We start from the raw sequence: 17,245 nt of genomic DNA, 5'->3' as shown, positions 1-17,245 counted from the left end.
GTACAAATTATGCATATCAAAATCATCAGAATATAAAAAATGTAATATACTAGCGAATTTAATCGCTTTTAATATTAAAATAAAGATTCAGGGTGACAGAAATAAATTTGGAAACACTATAAATTCTTATGTTTTTATTTTATTTTATTTCCTAAAATTTAACCATAGGCGGCTAACATATGAGCCAGCTATAAAATATTTAAATACTATAATTAAAAATTTTGCCTAAGAAGAATAAAAATCAAATTGCGAGGAATTGACGGGAAATCGTCTTCATTCTCTTAAAAATGCTTGAAAATGTTTTTAAAAAAGCAAATTAGTTTTAAGCAAAATTTTAATAAAATTAATTAGGTCCAAACCCATCTTGGAGTAACGCCTTTAAATTCGAAAGAGTCCGGGTGACCTACATGCGAAATATTAGGAAAACTTTTCGACCATTGGAATGGTGTTCGCGATTGCGATGTAGATGGCCCGGAAGTAGCTTCAAAGCTTTTGAGACCATCCGCACAAATTGCTAAAATCTTTGTATCTATAATACCATACGGTACAGGTATATCCTCCAAGTCACCACGATATGTCAATTCCCGCAACTGATTTGTTTTTGAATTTTGTTCCTCGGAAGTGCAACCTTCCTGGCTGCATCCACGCATTAAGTTTCGAAATTGCTCGAACGTAGTGATATTCTCTTGCAAACGCGTTAAACGGGTTTTCAAAAGATCTGCATCCTTCTTGACAGGCCGTACGATGTCGTTGATATTTTGAAAATTCGATATACCAATATACGATATGAAGCCGATTTTCTTAAACTTCTCGGTGTAATTCATAGCAACGGTGATGCGTGGTAGTTGTTCCACTAATAATACAGTCATGGAACGTGGCTCAAAACTGATCCATTGTAATGCAGAAGCTCCACCATTTTGATGAGATATAGTGTCAAACCAAGATTGACTGTTCGTTGCTAGTCGATTTGCTGCCATTAATCTTACAGTTAGCATTACCTATAACATTATTATTATTACTTAATAACTTTTTGTACATAAAATAAACTATATATATGGTGCACCTGTATATCATGTACGAATTGGCATCATGACGAATCTTTTCATTCTGTCATAAAGAATCGTCTCATACTTGCTTGCACATGATATTCAGGCGCATCTTATGTGAATTTAACAATAAATTCATACATGATCTTTTGGATACAAAAGACTCCACTCATTCTGATTCGTTGCTAATAAAGATGTTCCAGTAATAATCATTTCATGATTTTCTCCATTTATTAAATAGAATTCATCGCGGGACGATAATGCTCCAGGATAGGATGAGAATACAATTGATCGACCCGGAATTAATGCATCAGTTTTTGTCGTAGGTAGCACATGATAGCCAAATGTGTATTTTTTTAAGAGTCTTAACATTTGAGTGTATCTATAAAATAAGAAATAAAGATTTGTAATTTATTCGTATTAATTTCTATCATTTAATAAAGTATACATTTAAACATATTTACATAGTTTGTAGTTTTATATAATTTAAGTAATTACACCCACGTTTATTATAATTATTCTTGCAGCATGAAAATACAAAGCTTATGTTAGTTTATATTTGAAATTCTTAAACAAATTGATTAATATAAGAAATATATAATGATTCACTTACGGTGCTGATGTATGTTGATTGATTGCAACTAGAGGTTCCGAATTGTCTCTTGCAAGAAATTTGAAGGTGATCATAGAACTTACTACGGAATTGGAAATATTGAATACTTGTTGGAAACCAGATAAATCGGAAGTCAAGGCGAGCCAAAGGAAATCATCAGATTCCAATGATACTGACACACGACTCCGACGTACAGCAAATTTCCAACCAGCTTCCAAACCATCTAATTGGGCATAAAATAATCGTACCTAAACAAAAATCAATTTTATTTTATTTTATTAACATATTTTTTATATTTTTTAATATTTAGTATTTTTTTAGTTGTAGTTTATTTTGTCATCTTTTAAAACTACTAAGAATATGATTTATTATTAAGACAATAGGATAATTGTGTACCATATGCCAAAAAGGATCAGTAGACTCCGTCAATTCAGCATGTTCACGAATGACGGCAGTGTTGTCTCGAAGATATCGCATTAGCTTTCGGCACTCAACGGGTTTTGTTTCGCATTTTGGCTTTATAGTGTTGAACCAATGATGATGAATTAATTGCCAAGTTAGGCTACCTTCCAACAGTCCGGCGGCATAAGCTTGCACAGTATCTGGGTATTTTGATGATGTTTCTATTTCAATATAGGACCATCTGTAAAAATTATATTATGAATCATTTTATCTCTTGATTATAGATATATATACTTAACATACAAATATTATATTATATTTGTAATATTAGCTTTATACATATATTTTTTATATTAACTTCATGTATGACATTAACTTACCCATGCTCGAAAATTTCAGTTTTGTAATAGGCTCGAGCTGCATGCAATGGTATAGCAGTTAGATCATTGCCTTGGCCCCAAAACTCAATACGATATCCTCCTTTACGGTTCCATAATACGGTGGCTGAATAGATTCCATCTTGTTCGACACTGTTAACATACGATAGATAGGTAATTAGAAAAGTTTAACTGGTTTATCTGTGCACATATGAAATGAATATATTAGACAAATTATCTGAAATGCCCACATAATTGACAACAAAATAAATTTTAGTTTTAACTTCTACGATTAGAAATTATCGTTAATAATTAATGATCTGATTATAAGAGAATTAAAAGTTTATTATGCGTCTATGTGAAATATGCAAAGTATACATTATACATATCAATATCCTTCAGATACAGAACCTACTTCTAATTGCAAATCCTGATTGCAATCACATGTGTAATGTATGCTACATTATTCATTTATATCGAACTTTAGAAACGTAGGCAACTCATGAAACTCATTAAAACCAGTTTTTAGTAATTCTTTACACAAATACGGGCGCGCGCACGCGCACACATACACACACACACACACACTTAAAAACATCTTAATTGCAATACGAAATATTTTTCCCTACTAGTTCATACGTACACTTTTTGAAACAATTAATTTCATTTGGATTACATATCAAGTTATATAATAACATAAAAATCTGCTTGAATTGAATTAAAATTAAAGTTACAGTACTCGAAAATTCAGATGCCATCTATACAAATATATCATAAACATTTCCCAAAAATTTTACTTAACTAAAATAATACATATATATATATATATATATATATCTGAAATGAATAACAGGCAATTAGATAACAGCGACGTCGCATAATACAGATCAAAGGACAATAATTCATTAATTAAATAACAAAAATAATAGTACAAAAATATTACAAAATAACAAAAAGATATTTAATTAAAAAAGCTAAGAATAAGGCATATTTCAAGAATTTATGTAGATCACGTGCAAATGATAATGACCGGTGCAAATACGACAATGACAAACTTATGACAATAAATAAAGTAGTTTTTATTATCTGTTCGGCGAAATTATCGTTTGCCGCTCGTGCACGCGGCAAGCAAGATAAACCGCGTGTCAAGTACGTAAAAGCTTTGGTACGTCGGAAGCGCAACGTGTGCACACACCAGCCATGCTGTGATAGCGACAAGCGCGAATTCGAGAAGCCAGACGTTGCGTTACTCGATCCTATGTCGCGACCGGTCCTATCCAGCTTGTTACCATCGAAATGCTGATGCTTCCGATCGCTTCACTTACATTGCTGCACGCGTTTCACATGTGTCGAATACGGTCGGAGTTATCGCAGGAACGTTGATCTTTCAAGCAAGAGCACTTGTTTCTTGATAAAAAATCACGACATCCGTTATATGTATGTATATTGGAATAGCTTGATATAGATCGATATTTGATTTATGGCCCATAGTGATTTAAATAAGATGTACATAGTTGCATTGTGTATTAATTTTTAATCTGTATATGCTCCAACGTTAGGTGAATGTTATCAATTTGATACTATTTCAGTTAATGAATGCTATAATGTTTTTAAATATTAGATTATTATTTTTGCGCTTTTCATCTAAATATAAATCATAAATTATTGTATTATCTTTTGGAATACTTTTCATACCTTTCATACTTTTTTTATATTTACATTCCATATATTTTTGTAACATTTGTATTTTTCTTATAATTACCTTTTGTCAGGACAGTCTAATTTAAGAATATTTATAAATATTAGCCATGTCATGATTATTCCTATTTAATCCTGATTCCTAATAAAGTGATATAGTGAATTAATGAACTTACTGTCCGAATTCACCGAGAATTATGGCCCCGACTCCTAGTAAAGCTACGGCAATTAGGATGTAAGTGGAGATGCGTGTCTGCAGCCAGGAGGCTCCTACTACCTTCAGCATGGCTCATCGGTAAGCTATACACCTTGGTTACGAGAAGAGAAGAAAGCAGAAAAGCACGAATTTCGCGTTCTCAACCCATCGATTACAGAAGCTGGTCTTCGGCCTCCTCAGGCGTTTCAATAGCTGCCAATACGCGCTTGTCTCGTGATTACTGAAACAGTTAAACAATTTCCAATTCAGTCAAAATATTCATTTCTATTGGAATTATCTACATATATATTTCACCATATCATTAAAAGTCACTATATTATTAAAAGCTTGATGAGAGACTTATCTATTTTGTACAGTATCTTGTTTTTCATGATAGTCATCGTAAGTTCTCTAAATCTATATCTATATTTAAAATTTTCCTGTCTTGTAACATAAAAAGAAAGTCTATAATTTTATCATAGAATACACGTTTGAATAACAGTTATTTGAAGATTCTAGTTCAGTTACTCTGTTATACTTTGTTTATTTGGACATTATTACAAAACAATTGCCATTTATATGCAATGAATTATTATAGAATCAAGGATAACATTAATTGATCGCGTAAGAATCAGATTTTGTCTTCTATAAATTATCCCATGGTCCATCGTTCATTTGTCGCTTACAACACGGATCACTTTTATCGCCGCTATATGTTTTGTACCGGCATAAGACAGGAATGAGACGGAGGCTAAAGTCGAATTCTCTTTGAGTTTAGCATTTGGCACTTGTAATATGCATGAACTAATTGATAAACCTACAAAATATACGTTTACTATTGATACCGTGGATTTTCTATAAATCGACGCATTTTTGTCAGAGCATGATGATGGAATATAAATATGGGACAACTTTTTTTTGTCAGTTACCGGTTCATTTTCAATTCTCAGGCATTCTTAAAATTTTCACAAGAACCTATCAACTATATCTAGAAGTACACACTCTCTGGTTTGTGATCTCTACAGAATTATTTATTGTAATTTAAACAGGAAACAATGGTTATTTAACGTGAACTTAATGCAGTAATGTGATTTAACTAAGACAACTTAAATTAATGATTCATAACTCTGGCTACAATTCTTAGTATAACTCTAGTCGCAACTGATTAACGGCTACCTTTTATACCACGGTTTTGGTACTCCTAGCATGCAGATGTGGATGATCCATGGTCAAGTATAGCTTTTTTAATTATCCCGTGTCATAAAAGGCCACGGGTATATGACCCATCTTTCCCTGGCTTGCCAACATTTTTATTGTTTTTTATCTGTAGTACATCGCGATTTTCTCCCCGATACTACATATATATATTAAGGATATAGTATTGACATCTTTGTAAATTTAAAAGAAGATAATATTACGCAGTTTTCTATTAGCTTCTGACTTTCTTCTCAACGCTAACAAAACACTGATATGACTTTCAAAAAAAAAAAAAAAAAAAAGATCAAGGTCATTTTATTCATTGATAATCATTATATTATCATGTTGTATTATGAATACCTTTATGGCAAAATATAATACAATATCAGCTTCTATGTGAGAGAATATTGAATTAAAACTTTTGGTATTGACAGCGCTGTTTTTATGCAGATATCTCTCCAGGCCATAAAAGACTAGCGAATGATCTTAGGAACTTGCAAATTGCTGATGAAGGTTAAGGTCTAGGTTCGTTCAGAGCATTTCAAGGATTTTGCGTTGATATTTGCAATTAGATGTGTTTAGTTCCTTTAATTATCGTTCATTCGGCGAACTAGGCTTGTAGATAGTAACTTGTTATGTAATTGTAAAACACTTATCTGTAAAAGTTAACGGATAAATTTGCCATTAAGCATAGCGTTAGATTTAGACAAATATCTATGTCATAATATATAATTAAAAAGATAAGTATAAATTGAAGTAACATGTTAGAAAACATTTTAGATAAATATTGTTAGAAGTTTCTATATCCTATTAATAATATGAAAGAGCACAACAAACAACATATTGCATATATAGAGTAAAAATTTGTTCTCAATAGTTATGTATTACACACACTGTTCCTTTAAAACGTTAACTAAGATTCATGTAAGTATTTCTTTTAAATACTAACTTTTAATGAAAGATATACATGCATATTGTATAAAAATAAATTCGTACTAACACTTAATAACACTGCAAAAATATTGGCAAGTACAATGAAGAGGATTATTATAATTCAATTGCAAAACTCTAAAACTATTCTTCAAACGGAGTTACGATCTTCTTCTTCTAAAAAATAGCTTCTTTACTTAATTTATTATAAATTTTATTGTCTTTTTTCAATAATTATTGTTTTGATCGTTAATGATAGTATCATCGTTTATAAATGAATCTCGGGAACTGAGCCAATATGAATTTTCTCGTTACTGTCAGAGTTCACTTGCATCCGACAACTATATGTTGAATTGTTTTCTGCGACGTATTATCTTTACAATTGACGTATTCTATAACAAAATGTAAATAAATTTATCATCATTCAAGCTCATAAATTGGATGAACATTGACTTCGAGAGATTTCTTGCTTGCAATGCAACTGCTGAAACAACACTTTCTTTTACAAAATGTGACTATGGAAATGGATAAAAGATATTACGTTTTAAGTAAATATAATAAAAATTCGGAAGGAAAATCATTTTAAATTATTTTGTTTTTTTTTAAAGAATTACATCTACTGTATTATAGAAACGAAATATTTGGGACCTTCTTTAATAAAAATTATTTTTGACTGTATTATCAAAGAGATCACTATAGATATGATCAGAACAATCTTTTTGCAATATCTTTATATTTTTTATATTCAATTTAACAACTGCTATTAACGATAAGAAGACGACGATGGTTATTAAAAATCGTCTTATACCAAAAATTGTTCTCTTATATTTATTTTTTCAATTCTAAGACATGTCCAAGAACGCATAACAATATTTCTATATAATATGATATTAAATTACAAGAAATTTTTATATATGAATTTGTTTAAATAATTACTCATGTTTATTCCAGATAAAAAAATGATAAAAGATAATAATAATCACACTTTCATTAACGACTCTTTACGACCAAATCCTTACTAAAAATAGTATACTTCACTAAAAGATTAAAATAAACCAAATATTTAATAATTACTACTGTACTTTTGCATCAAAAGACATTTTGATACATATTATATAGAAAATTTGAACATCTACTAATCCTGATGTAAATTAGAATTATCAATATGTTAAATAACAATGGAAATTTTAATAAAAATATAATAAAACAGTCCTGTGACGATTCGAAAAGCACAATAAGCTTTTTTTTTATACTACATATACATCCTCCTATCCTTACAATAGTTATTTTCCAATCGTAAATCTTGTATCATAATTGAATAGCAAATAAAGTTTTTTCATAGAATTGGGTGTGCCAATCGGAAAGATCTATTAGCATACTCTAAATACGCTCAATTTCGAGTGAATGCATAATCTATAATAATTTACAATCTTTCCTGCCGATTGAAAATATTTAAAATGGATAAGCGTAGTACGTCAAACTGAACGATTTTAATTAGCAATTGGCTAGTACAAATATCTACGCGCTTATATATTTAAATTTAGTCACTTTGGTATACGATGTTATAAATCATTACAATTCATGTTTCCACGTGTGAATGGCGTCTTTGTATCTCATAATCATAATTATGTGAAGTAATGACGTTCTTCAAGATAGAAAAAATATGTGGTCCGTAAACATTGTGGTGGAATTACATTGGTATTAAGTAAAGAATGAATATAATTAGTAATTAATTATATAAATATTTTTATCAGATTTTCTGGCTAATTACAAAGAATAATTAATGTAAAGAATGGTGATATAAAAAGTAAATGTTTCTATATTTATTGTTGAGTTAAAATTTGTATAGGAATTTAGAAAAATATTTAGTTTCTAACTTTGTGACAAAGGTGTAAAGTTCTGAATATTATTGCAAATCTATATATTGAATTAAGTAGATTTAGTAGCGCGATTACTTTTACAGGAGATAATGCATTATATTAGTTTATGATTTTAAACATATTAACCGGAAATATAACACATGAATAGATACACTGCCAATTCGAATCAAATCAATGTATTGTATAGAGTCACGATTTCTTCGACCTCCTTATCATTCGCCAATTATTAATCTGAGTCATCGTTGCACACTTTGACGTGGGATTCTAACTTGCAATTATCGAACGACCTGAATAAACATATACTACATGAAGAATAATATAATATATACATTACGTCTTTTAAATTCATTTTAGAGTCAATGAATATGAATAATGTACGTATGATTATGTATGAGTACAAGTATGAATAATAAAGTAAATAATGTTTACACCAATTTGAAGTTACTATATTTCACACGAATAGAATGTAGTAATTTACTCTTATTTAAAGAATTTTCAATAAAACCACGATATACATATAAGTTGCCATGACACGAACAAATTTATGAAAACAACTGTACCTCTCATTCTAAAGCCTCAAACAGGAAGCAATATAGCATGCAAGATAAGAACTCTGACAAATATTTGTAAAAAAAAAACTGGTAAATTTTTATATTTAAATTCATATTTAATTTTTTGCTAAGCTAATAAATCTGTTCTAAATGATATGAATACAAGAATAAAATCCAAAAATCTAAGAAAATAAATTATACACATTCCTTTGCTAAACGAGAAATAAACTCTGATTTTCACTTCAAAGAACTTGCAATGTACGAATCTCATAGCCAATTCCACACGACATGAGAGCGCGGCAAACAAGTTACATGCAACCACGTGAACAGACTACCGTCGCGGCAGCTGTGTATTTCACTCCAGAAAATTAAAACTTAAAAGTTCCATAAAGGGAACAAATATAAAAATCAATATTCTTTATAGAAAAACTTCACATGAGAAAATGTAATAATATTGAGAAACAAGAACATTTCTATGAATCGCAAACGATTTATCAATCGACCGTCTCGGAATATTTCTATTCAGTGTGCGCGCCTGAGCCATACACGCTCTCGTGCATGTCTCTTTTTTCCTCGTATGAATTCTTCGTTCAGTCACTTACCAAGAGTAATGGAATAGATTCTGAATTGAAGCGCGTCGAACACGGGTAGAAAATCAGTCATTCGTACGGAGATTACATTCCTTTGGCGTGCTTTTTTGCCGCGACTTTACGACGTGGACCAGTTGCTCCGACACTGAAGTCCAAGCGCGAGCATACGCTGCTTCTCGACTGACGCGGCAACCCGTCGACCAGAATTTCGAGTACTATAAGTTGCATATTCCCTTTCCACCTTCCACAAGCCAACCGGCGTCGACGGCCTTTGCTATGTCGTTGCCACTGCTGGGTCACGTTGTCGCGGCACCCTGCACTCGGATTGATACGCCCCGTTATCAATTCGCTGTATCATTTTCAAGTTTCCGTATATTGGCGCCATTCCTAAGCAAAATGATTGGTGTAAAACGTAAGATATTTTAAAATTATATAAGATTTTAGATACATCTAGATTCTAGATATCTGTATTAACAAACTTTTTATATTTTTATTTAATTGTATTAACACATGTGAATGCTAAAATCAAATATTATGTAATTAATTATATTGCTTTTAATTATATACTGTGTAACTATTTTGGAATTATATATGAATATATTGTAGCCCTACCAATTTTATCAAGTTATCAATGTTTTTGCGATTTGAAAGATAAGATATATAAAATGATGCTAATGTATACATACAAAATAAATAGAGTTCTGTCTTTGAGAGAGTTCTGAGAATATATTATATTACATCAACGACGAGAAGTTCTACGTGTTCTACCAATACTTTATCAGGACATCAGTTTTGTAAGATTATGTAAGTTTTTCAAATACTTTGAGTCTATATATATATATATATATATTCTCTTTCAAGTAGTAGTCCCAAAATTGATAAAGTGTCCAATAATTTCTAAAAAATAAATGAAATTGTTTTTATTTAAACATCACAAAATAAAATGCTTGAAAATCGATATAATTATAAATACATATGAAATAAATCGTATCTATACGGTACCGAGAACTACATAGCAGTTGACTAATACACAGCTCTTTAGCAAGACAGTCATCACTGTTGAAACTTAATGAGTTTTAATTGGATGTAATTGAAAATTTTAGTCATCTCGCAACTGTGACTGACCGAATAAAGGCATAGATGCACTCTGTTTAACTCGATTACACAAGAAATGATGCTAATCCTTTGCAACGTATTTGCTGTCATAGAAACGGAATCCAGAACGAAACGTTCTAACATTGTGACAATAAGCCGCGTTGTTCGATAATAAAGATTATATGTATGGAACACCTGCGAACAACAGCTTCTCTTATAATGAGTTCTGTGTAAGATCGACATTTTCCGGTGACGTAAGATTCTTGCATCGCAATTGTTATCATTTTCCAGCTTCCCATAGTTTGTCATTGTCTTTTCTTATCGTATGAATTATTTTATGCTTGTTATTTCGACAAAGAATTTAATAAATTTTCTTAATAATATCGTGAGTCAAAGATTTCATATATCATGTTACGTGAATCATGTAGATAAATATTAAAAGTACTAAAAATAATAATACTCTTGAGATACTAAGGAATATTCGAGACATTTGATCTGTCCATTATTGTACGCGCAAGCACTCGTCAACTTTTCATCATTCAGTGACTATAGTCGACCTTCCACTTGAGGAATTTTATACTCCCACGTTTGAACTTTCATCACTGTTGTAAATTTAGTTATAATTACCGCTTTATCTGCTACTGTATAATTAAACAAATTTTACTACGGTTTTATTTTTCAATATTAGTTGCTCAAATGGTTCTTTTCCTTCTTCTTGTCTCTATTTAATTAGTATATCTACGTTCAAAAGTTCCATCGTAAACTTCTAGAAAACACGGCGTTTTTTTAAATGCAATAATAAGATAAGATACGCAATTTTCAATGAGTCAGAAATTGTACTGAGTGCTCTAGAGGCGTTTATGAAAACTATCGCTGTCATTTCAATAAAACAATTACGTAATATAAGATTGTGAACGCTTTTAACTAGTTGAAACAATAAAAATTTTCAATTGCAATTCAATCCAATCTTGTTGACTTGTTTGCATCTTTCTTTGAAAAATCTGAAAATACCATTTTTGTCAATTTTAAACGATCTAAGAAATAAGAATTAATTGAAATTCTAAGAAAAATATAGGAATAGAGATATTTTGGTAATCCTTCGTAGAAATGTTATACGAGTTATCTATAATATTCAAACCAATATTTCACAATTCAGTACTATTCTTCCACAAAGTTGCCATCAATGGTTGACGGAAACTGAGATAATACTGAATATATTCTACATTTCTGAAAATAGATTATCTGCGTATACAACAGTATTTCTCAACAAGGAGTTCTTCCTAATTTTACACGTCTGACACATTCAATAAGATGTATAGTTACTACCGGCGTATGAGGTAACCTTCCTTAACTTAACCTCCTTTAGTTCGTAGCATTTATTACATATTTTTCAGTCAATGCTTTCCCCTATGTAAAATATATAACATATCTAATATAGTAAGGCATTTCTGATGAAGAAACAATCTAACTAACGAATTAAAATGAAATGAAATGAAATGGAAAAATAAGATTTGTTAAATATGGAAAATTTACAGCTTTTACTATACTTTACGGACAATGCATTTGATTGCAGTTTATGTTGGCGCAGGCTATTCAGAAGTTAAGGTCCTCGGCGAGATCGGATACTTGATGCGCCGACAGGTATGTTTGTGAATCCGTGAAAGCAACGGACCGTTAGCCAAGAAAGGATTTAAGACTTTCATTGATCCAATGACTACTGCACAATGACTCGCTGTTGCTTCAACAGCTGGTTCTAAGAAGAAGTGCAGGGAGCATTTATACAAGTATTAATTAAGAAAACAGTACTTTTTAGTAACATTTATATTTAATAGCTATAATGAAATTAAAGGAAATTATTGCATAAATAAATAAAATTGTAAGAAATTATGTCCAATAAAATTATTAAGAATTATTATGCTCAATTATTTTACATTTGTCACTGGCAAAATTCATAAAAAACACTTAGTTCATAGCTTATAAAATTACATATCTGAAAAATCACATAGCTTATAATATCATATACCTGAAACTATACAAAAAATAATGTCAGGGAGATGTATAAATGTTATTATTTCATTATAGGCTAAGAATAAAACAATCTAACCTATGTAAAAATAAATAAATTTTCTAATTATCTTCATATTCCGGAAATTTTGGTAGTTAATTTGCAGCTAGATAATCCAATAATAGAAAGGAAAAATAGTGAAACGCAGCAGTGCTCTAAAAAATAAGTCATATTGAAAATCAATTTCGACATTTGTGTCACGTGACCTAAGCTATTTATTCGCATCAAATAAAGCCTTTCGCGAAAATTGTTCTCGCAATAAGAGCCGCGGAATTTCTTGATTGCATCTGGAAGGAAAAGCACGCGCCATGACTGGAATGTAATATACACCCTCTGGCATTCGATTATTATCAAGATATTTTCTCGATGTTCTGGCATCTTTTTTCTTTTCACCTGTGAACGTTATCTATCTAATGCGAATATATTAACTCATTAAGAGTCGACGTTGCGTTAAAGTAACATTTAATTGCAATCTTTTTTAACATTTTACATTTTCAAATTCTGTATCTCAACATTGTGGTTATGAAATTCAATTTTTGTTTAATATCTTTCTTTCTTTTGCTATCTTTTCTTTAAACTTTCTAGTTTTATAAACTGTAAAGCAATTAACGTATTTATAACGTTATGATAAACTGTTTCCTGGTCTTTAATGAGTTAATTTGACAATTCACAACTTTTTACCTACGGAGAAGAATGATATAAAATAGAACAAGAGGATATGTGTAATCAATAGTAGGCATAACACTTCTTATGTTATAATGAAGTTTGATATCTATTTTGATATGGAGTATATCTTATTTCCATGAATTTTATTAAGGAAAAATCGTAATTAGTCGAACTTGGCCCCGAGTAGAGTGATTTTCAGTTTATTGGAAATTGATAACCTGTGTAATCTACTTTCAAGTAAATGGAGATAACGAAGCCAGGGGAAAGTGGATGTAGGTAGAAAAATATAGATTGCTTGAATAAGAAAACTATGCTATTAAAAACATTAGAAATTAATATTACGATGTCATCTAAAATTTGTTTTAACAATAGATATGTCTTCATCGTAGATTTGAACTTACATATTTTTTCTATTTATTATATTTTAAACTTTAGTATGCAACATATACAAGGTTAAACTAAATTAATATTTTTATATATCCTTATCTGTATAATTTTCTTCGGTAATTAGTACTTACATTTTTGCTGCAGTTCTAACTCACAAGCACAATTTCGAAGTAGTATTCACATATGCGCATGCGTAACTATTACAAACTTAGTATATATAAATTTGATGACATTAAAAGAATTTAATCATTTGAATACGCACTTTTTTAATTTTCCTTACACTTTTTACGAGCTAAAAATTACTACGTGTTTGTTTACTTAGCTTTTTTTAATAAATGAAATGATTGTGTGTGTACATGTTATGATGTAGTACCATCGCGCATGAGCGCCGCAGAGAATCGGCGGCAAACCAGTGTTATACGAAGTCTTCGTCTTTTCGAATCATTTGGAACCTGTTAGTAGAAATTGGCGATAGGAAGGTGAAGGATCATGGAAATATCTGCGAAGCTAGTTCAAAATTGAGTAAAAGACATATAACGTCTGATAAATTATAAATCAGAAACGAGTGATTTTTCAAGTAGAAAATCCACTGATTTTAAAATCTAAGATGCTTTTGAAGATTTATTTACTAATCTCGTTTACAATTTTAAAAGATGTATCGTGTTTATCCTGGCATGATCATCATCAGAATAACGAAGACAGTTCGAACAGGAAAAATGTTCATACAGTTCCGCTTGGTTCAGGAGCCACTTTTCATTGGAGGTATTTTTATAACATTAATTGAATTTAATGTTAACAGATACACCAAGTAATAATTACAAAATTGAAGAATAATTTTTTTAGGGTTGATTTTATGAGCGAAATAATAATTGCGGAAGTCCACTATATAGGTGTCGACAATACTTGGTTTGCCATCGGTTTCTCGAATTATGGTGAATTAAAACCTGCCGATTATTGCGTTCTGTGGATTGATTGGCACCGACAAATTCAGTTACAGGTAATCATAAAATACATTTAACGATTACACGAGAAAACACGATAAGTCCATTTTTATCGATTTTATAATTTTTATATCAACTACATTATATTGTAATTTCAGGATGCGTGGGCAGATGAAGAAGGAAAATTAAATCTCGACCTGCAACAGGATTGCGAGAACTTCGCGTGGAGAAGAAGAGGAAACGTCACAAAGTTTACCTTCTCCAGGAAGTTCGATACTTGCGATGAAAATGACTACATCATGGAGGTAAATTAAATATGAAATTAATAAAAGATATTAGTCATTTGATTATTTTTCTTCGACATAAAAAAATATTTGAAAATTCGTAGAGAGGTACCACGCACTTGGTGTGGTTAGAAGGTTTGGGACCACTGTCGTCCTTGGCTGGTTTACAAGTATCAGATGCAGAAGCTTCTGGCATGTCCAGAACAGAATTGATCAGGGTACTCCATCAGAAACCGACATTTCCACCGGACGCCTGGCAATTGGAAATGTTGGCTGATCATGTAAAAGTGCCAAATAGGGAAACGACTTATTGGTGTCGCATACAAAAATTACCACCCGTTTTGTCTCAAAAGTGAGTCTATTAGACTGCAACAAAATTCGCCAGAATTAATCTTTCATCGAACTATTATTTCTAGACATCACATTCTGCAGTTTGGCCCAATCATACAAACGGGTAATGAACACTTGGTTCATCATATGGAAGTTTTCCATTGCGCTGGACCAATGGCTCTTGAAATTCCTATGTACGATGGTCCTTGTGATGGAGCTGATAGACCGGAAAGAACTCAAGTACGTTAAGCTTCTTAGACAGATTTTTTCACTTATGCCTTTAAAAAATAATTAAATATGTTTTCTAGAATCATCTTATTTTTTACTCCGTTTCTTAGGTATGTAAAAAAGTCTTGGCAGCATGGGCAATGGGGGCAGATGCTTTCGTTTACCCAGAGGAAGCTGGTCTTTCGATCGGTGGCCAAAATTTTAATCCATATGTCATGTTGGAAGTTCACTATAATAACCCCGAACTTCAGGATGGGAACGTCGATTCTTCAGGAATTCGTTTTATCGTTACTAGGAGTCTTCGCAAATATGACGCCGGTGTAATTGAACTGGGTTTAGAATATACTGATAAAATGGCAATTCCCCCACGACAAGTAATCATTGCACATATAATTAATCAAAGATATATGCGCAGATATATATTATAATATATGTTACTAAAATCGGAATTAATAACAAAATCTTTGTAGGAAGCCTTTATTTTATCAGGACATTGTATACAAGAATGTACAGGTGTTGGTCTCCCACAACAAGGAATACATATTTTCGCATCCCAACTTCATACACATTTAACAGGCGTAAAAGTTGTTACTCGTCATATTAGAGACGGAGAGGAGTTGCCTCTGTTAAATTATGACAATCACTATTCCACTCATTTCCAAGAAATTCGTCTTTTACCGAAACCTGTTACCATTTTGCCTGTAAGAATTAAAATCTAATACTTTATATATTTCACGTGTACTGCATTATATTATGTACATATAATAGATTTTAATGTAAATTAATGATAGGGAGATTCGTTAATAACAACTTGCACATATAATACGATGGATAGGGAGAATATTACTCTTGGTGGATTCGCCATTTCCGATGAGATGTGTGTGAATTATATTCACTACTACCCTAATGCTCGATTAGAGGTATGAAATATTAATATTCTTTTATAAAAAATTATGAGATTATAAGAAGAATTATAAGAAATATTTAATCTGTTTTAGGTTTGCAAAAGTGCTATTAGCGACGATGCACTGAGAACTTATTTCCGGTATATGAGGGAATGGGAAAATCAACCAACTAGTGTCGATAACGGAATTTCTGCAAATTATGGAAGTATAGAATGGACCAAAGTTCGTGTACAAGCTTTACATGATTTATATGAAGCTGCACCATTAGGTTCTTAATTATTTAATTTATTAATATATTAAGCATCTGAAGTTTGATTTTGATATTTCAATTGAAAATTTTAATTTATATTTGATCAGGAATGCAATGCAATGGCTCTGATGGATCTCGACTTCCTGGATTATGGGACAACATACCAGCCACACCGGTCAAACTACCCTTACCTCCACCGGCTCGAAATTGTCCACACTCGTCGTTAAGACAAGAAATAATAAATTCTATATAAAATTCTTTTTCTGTTACATACTGCTATCTATTTTCGAAAATATTAACGAAATCAAAATTCATGTCTACGGATTATACAACAAGTCTGAACATTAGTGAAACATAAACGAAATAAAGTATAATTATAATTCATATGGATTTACAATGGTTTCCATAAATCTATAAACTTATCAGCTTACGCATAAAATATTTTACAAATAAAATACTTCGTTACACACATTATTTAACAGCTCTTTCACTTTATCTATATTCTTTTAAGACTGCTTCATTTAATTACATAATTTTAAAAGAATATAGTTTTTCAAAAAAAAAAGAAAAAAAGAAAAAAGAAGAAGAAGAGAATAAAAGAAAAACAATTCGGA

The 17,245-nt window shown here is 31.0% G+C and overlaps 2 protein-coding genes and 1 long non-coding RNA gene across 3 annotated transcripts; 2 read left to right on the top strand and 1 right to left on the bottom strand.

The window, feature by feature from the left end:
- Positions 1-119: 119 nt before the first annotated feature.
- Positions 120-9,688, bottom strand: LOC100643684 (putative phospholipase B-like lamina ancestor). The gene is made up of 7 exons (XM_012321184.3): positions 9,493-9,688; positions 4,313-4,573; positions 2,442-2,591; positions 2,056-2,302; positions 1,660-1,907; positions 1,188-1,428; positions 120-998 (listed from the first exon to the last, which is right to left on the bottom strand). The coding sequence occupies exons 2-7, from the start codon at positions 4,420-4,422 to the stop codon at positions 348-350; spliced, it is 1,647 nt and encodes a 548-aa protein (XP_012176574.2). The 5' UTR covers positions 4,423-4,573; positions 9,493-9,688; the 3' UTR covers positions 120-347.
- Positions 9,689-10,376: 688 nt separating this feature from the next.
- On the top strand, positions 10,377-12,487 carry LOC105667184. Its single transcript, XR_001099807.2, has 2 exons — positions 10,377-11,912; positions 12,149-12,487. It is a non-coding gene; the product is annotated as an uncharacterized LOC105667184 (long non-coding RNA).
- A 1,651-nt stretch (positions 12,488-14,138) lies between these two features.
- On the top strand, positions 14,139-17,015 carry LOC100649446 (dopamine beta-hydroxylase). Its single transcript, XM_012321183.3, has 10 exons — positions 14,139-14,455; positions 14,537-14,690; positions 14,793-14,939; positions 15,023-15,270; positions 15,335-15,488; positions 15,587-15,850; positions 15,947-16,177; positions 16,268-16,396; positions 16,475-16,649; positions 16,739-17,015. Exons 1-10 carry the CDS (start codon positions 14,301-14,303, stop codon positions 16,882-16,884), a joined length of 1,803 nt encoding a protein of 600 aa, XP_012176573.1. The 5' UTR covers positions 14,139-14,300; the 3' UTR covers positions 16,885-17,015.
- Positions 17,016-17,245: the final 230 nt, after the last annotated feature.

Source organism: Bombus terrestris, chromosome 3, assembly GCF_910591885.1.
Source record: "Bombus terrestris chromosome 3, iyBomTerr1.2, whole genome shotgun sequence".
Taxonomy (NCBI): domain Eukaryota; kingdom Metazoa; phylum Arthropoda; class Insecta; order Hymenoptera; family Apidae; genus Bombus; species Bombus terrestris.
This window is presented reverse-complemented; position numbering and strand designations above follow the sequence as displayed.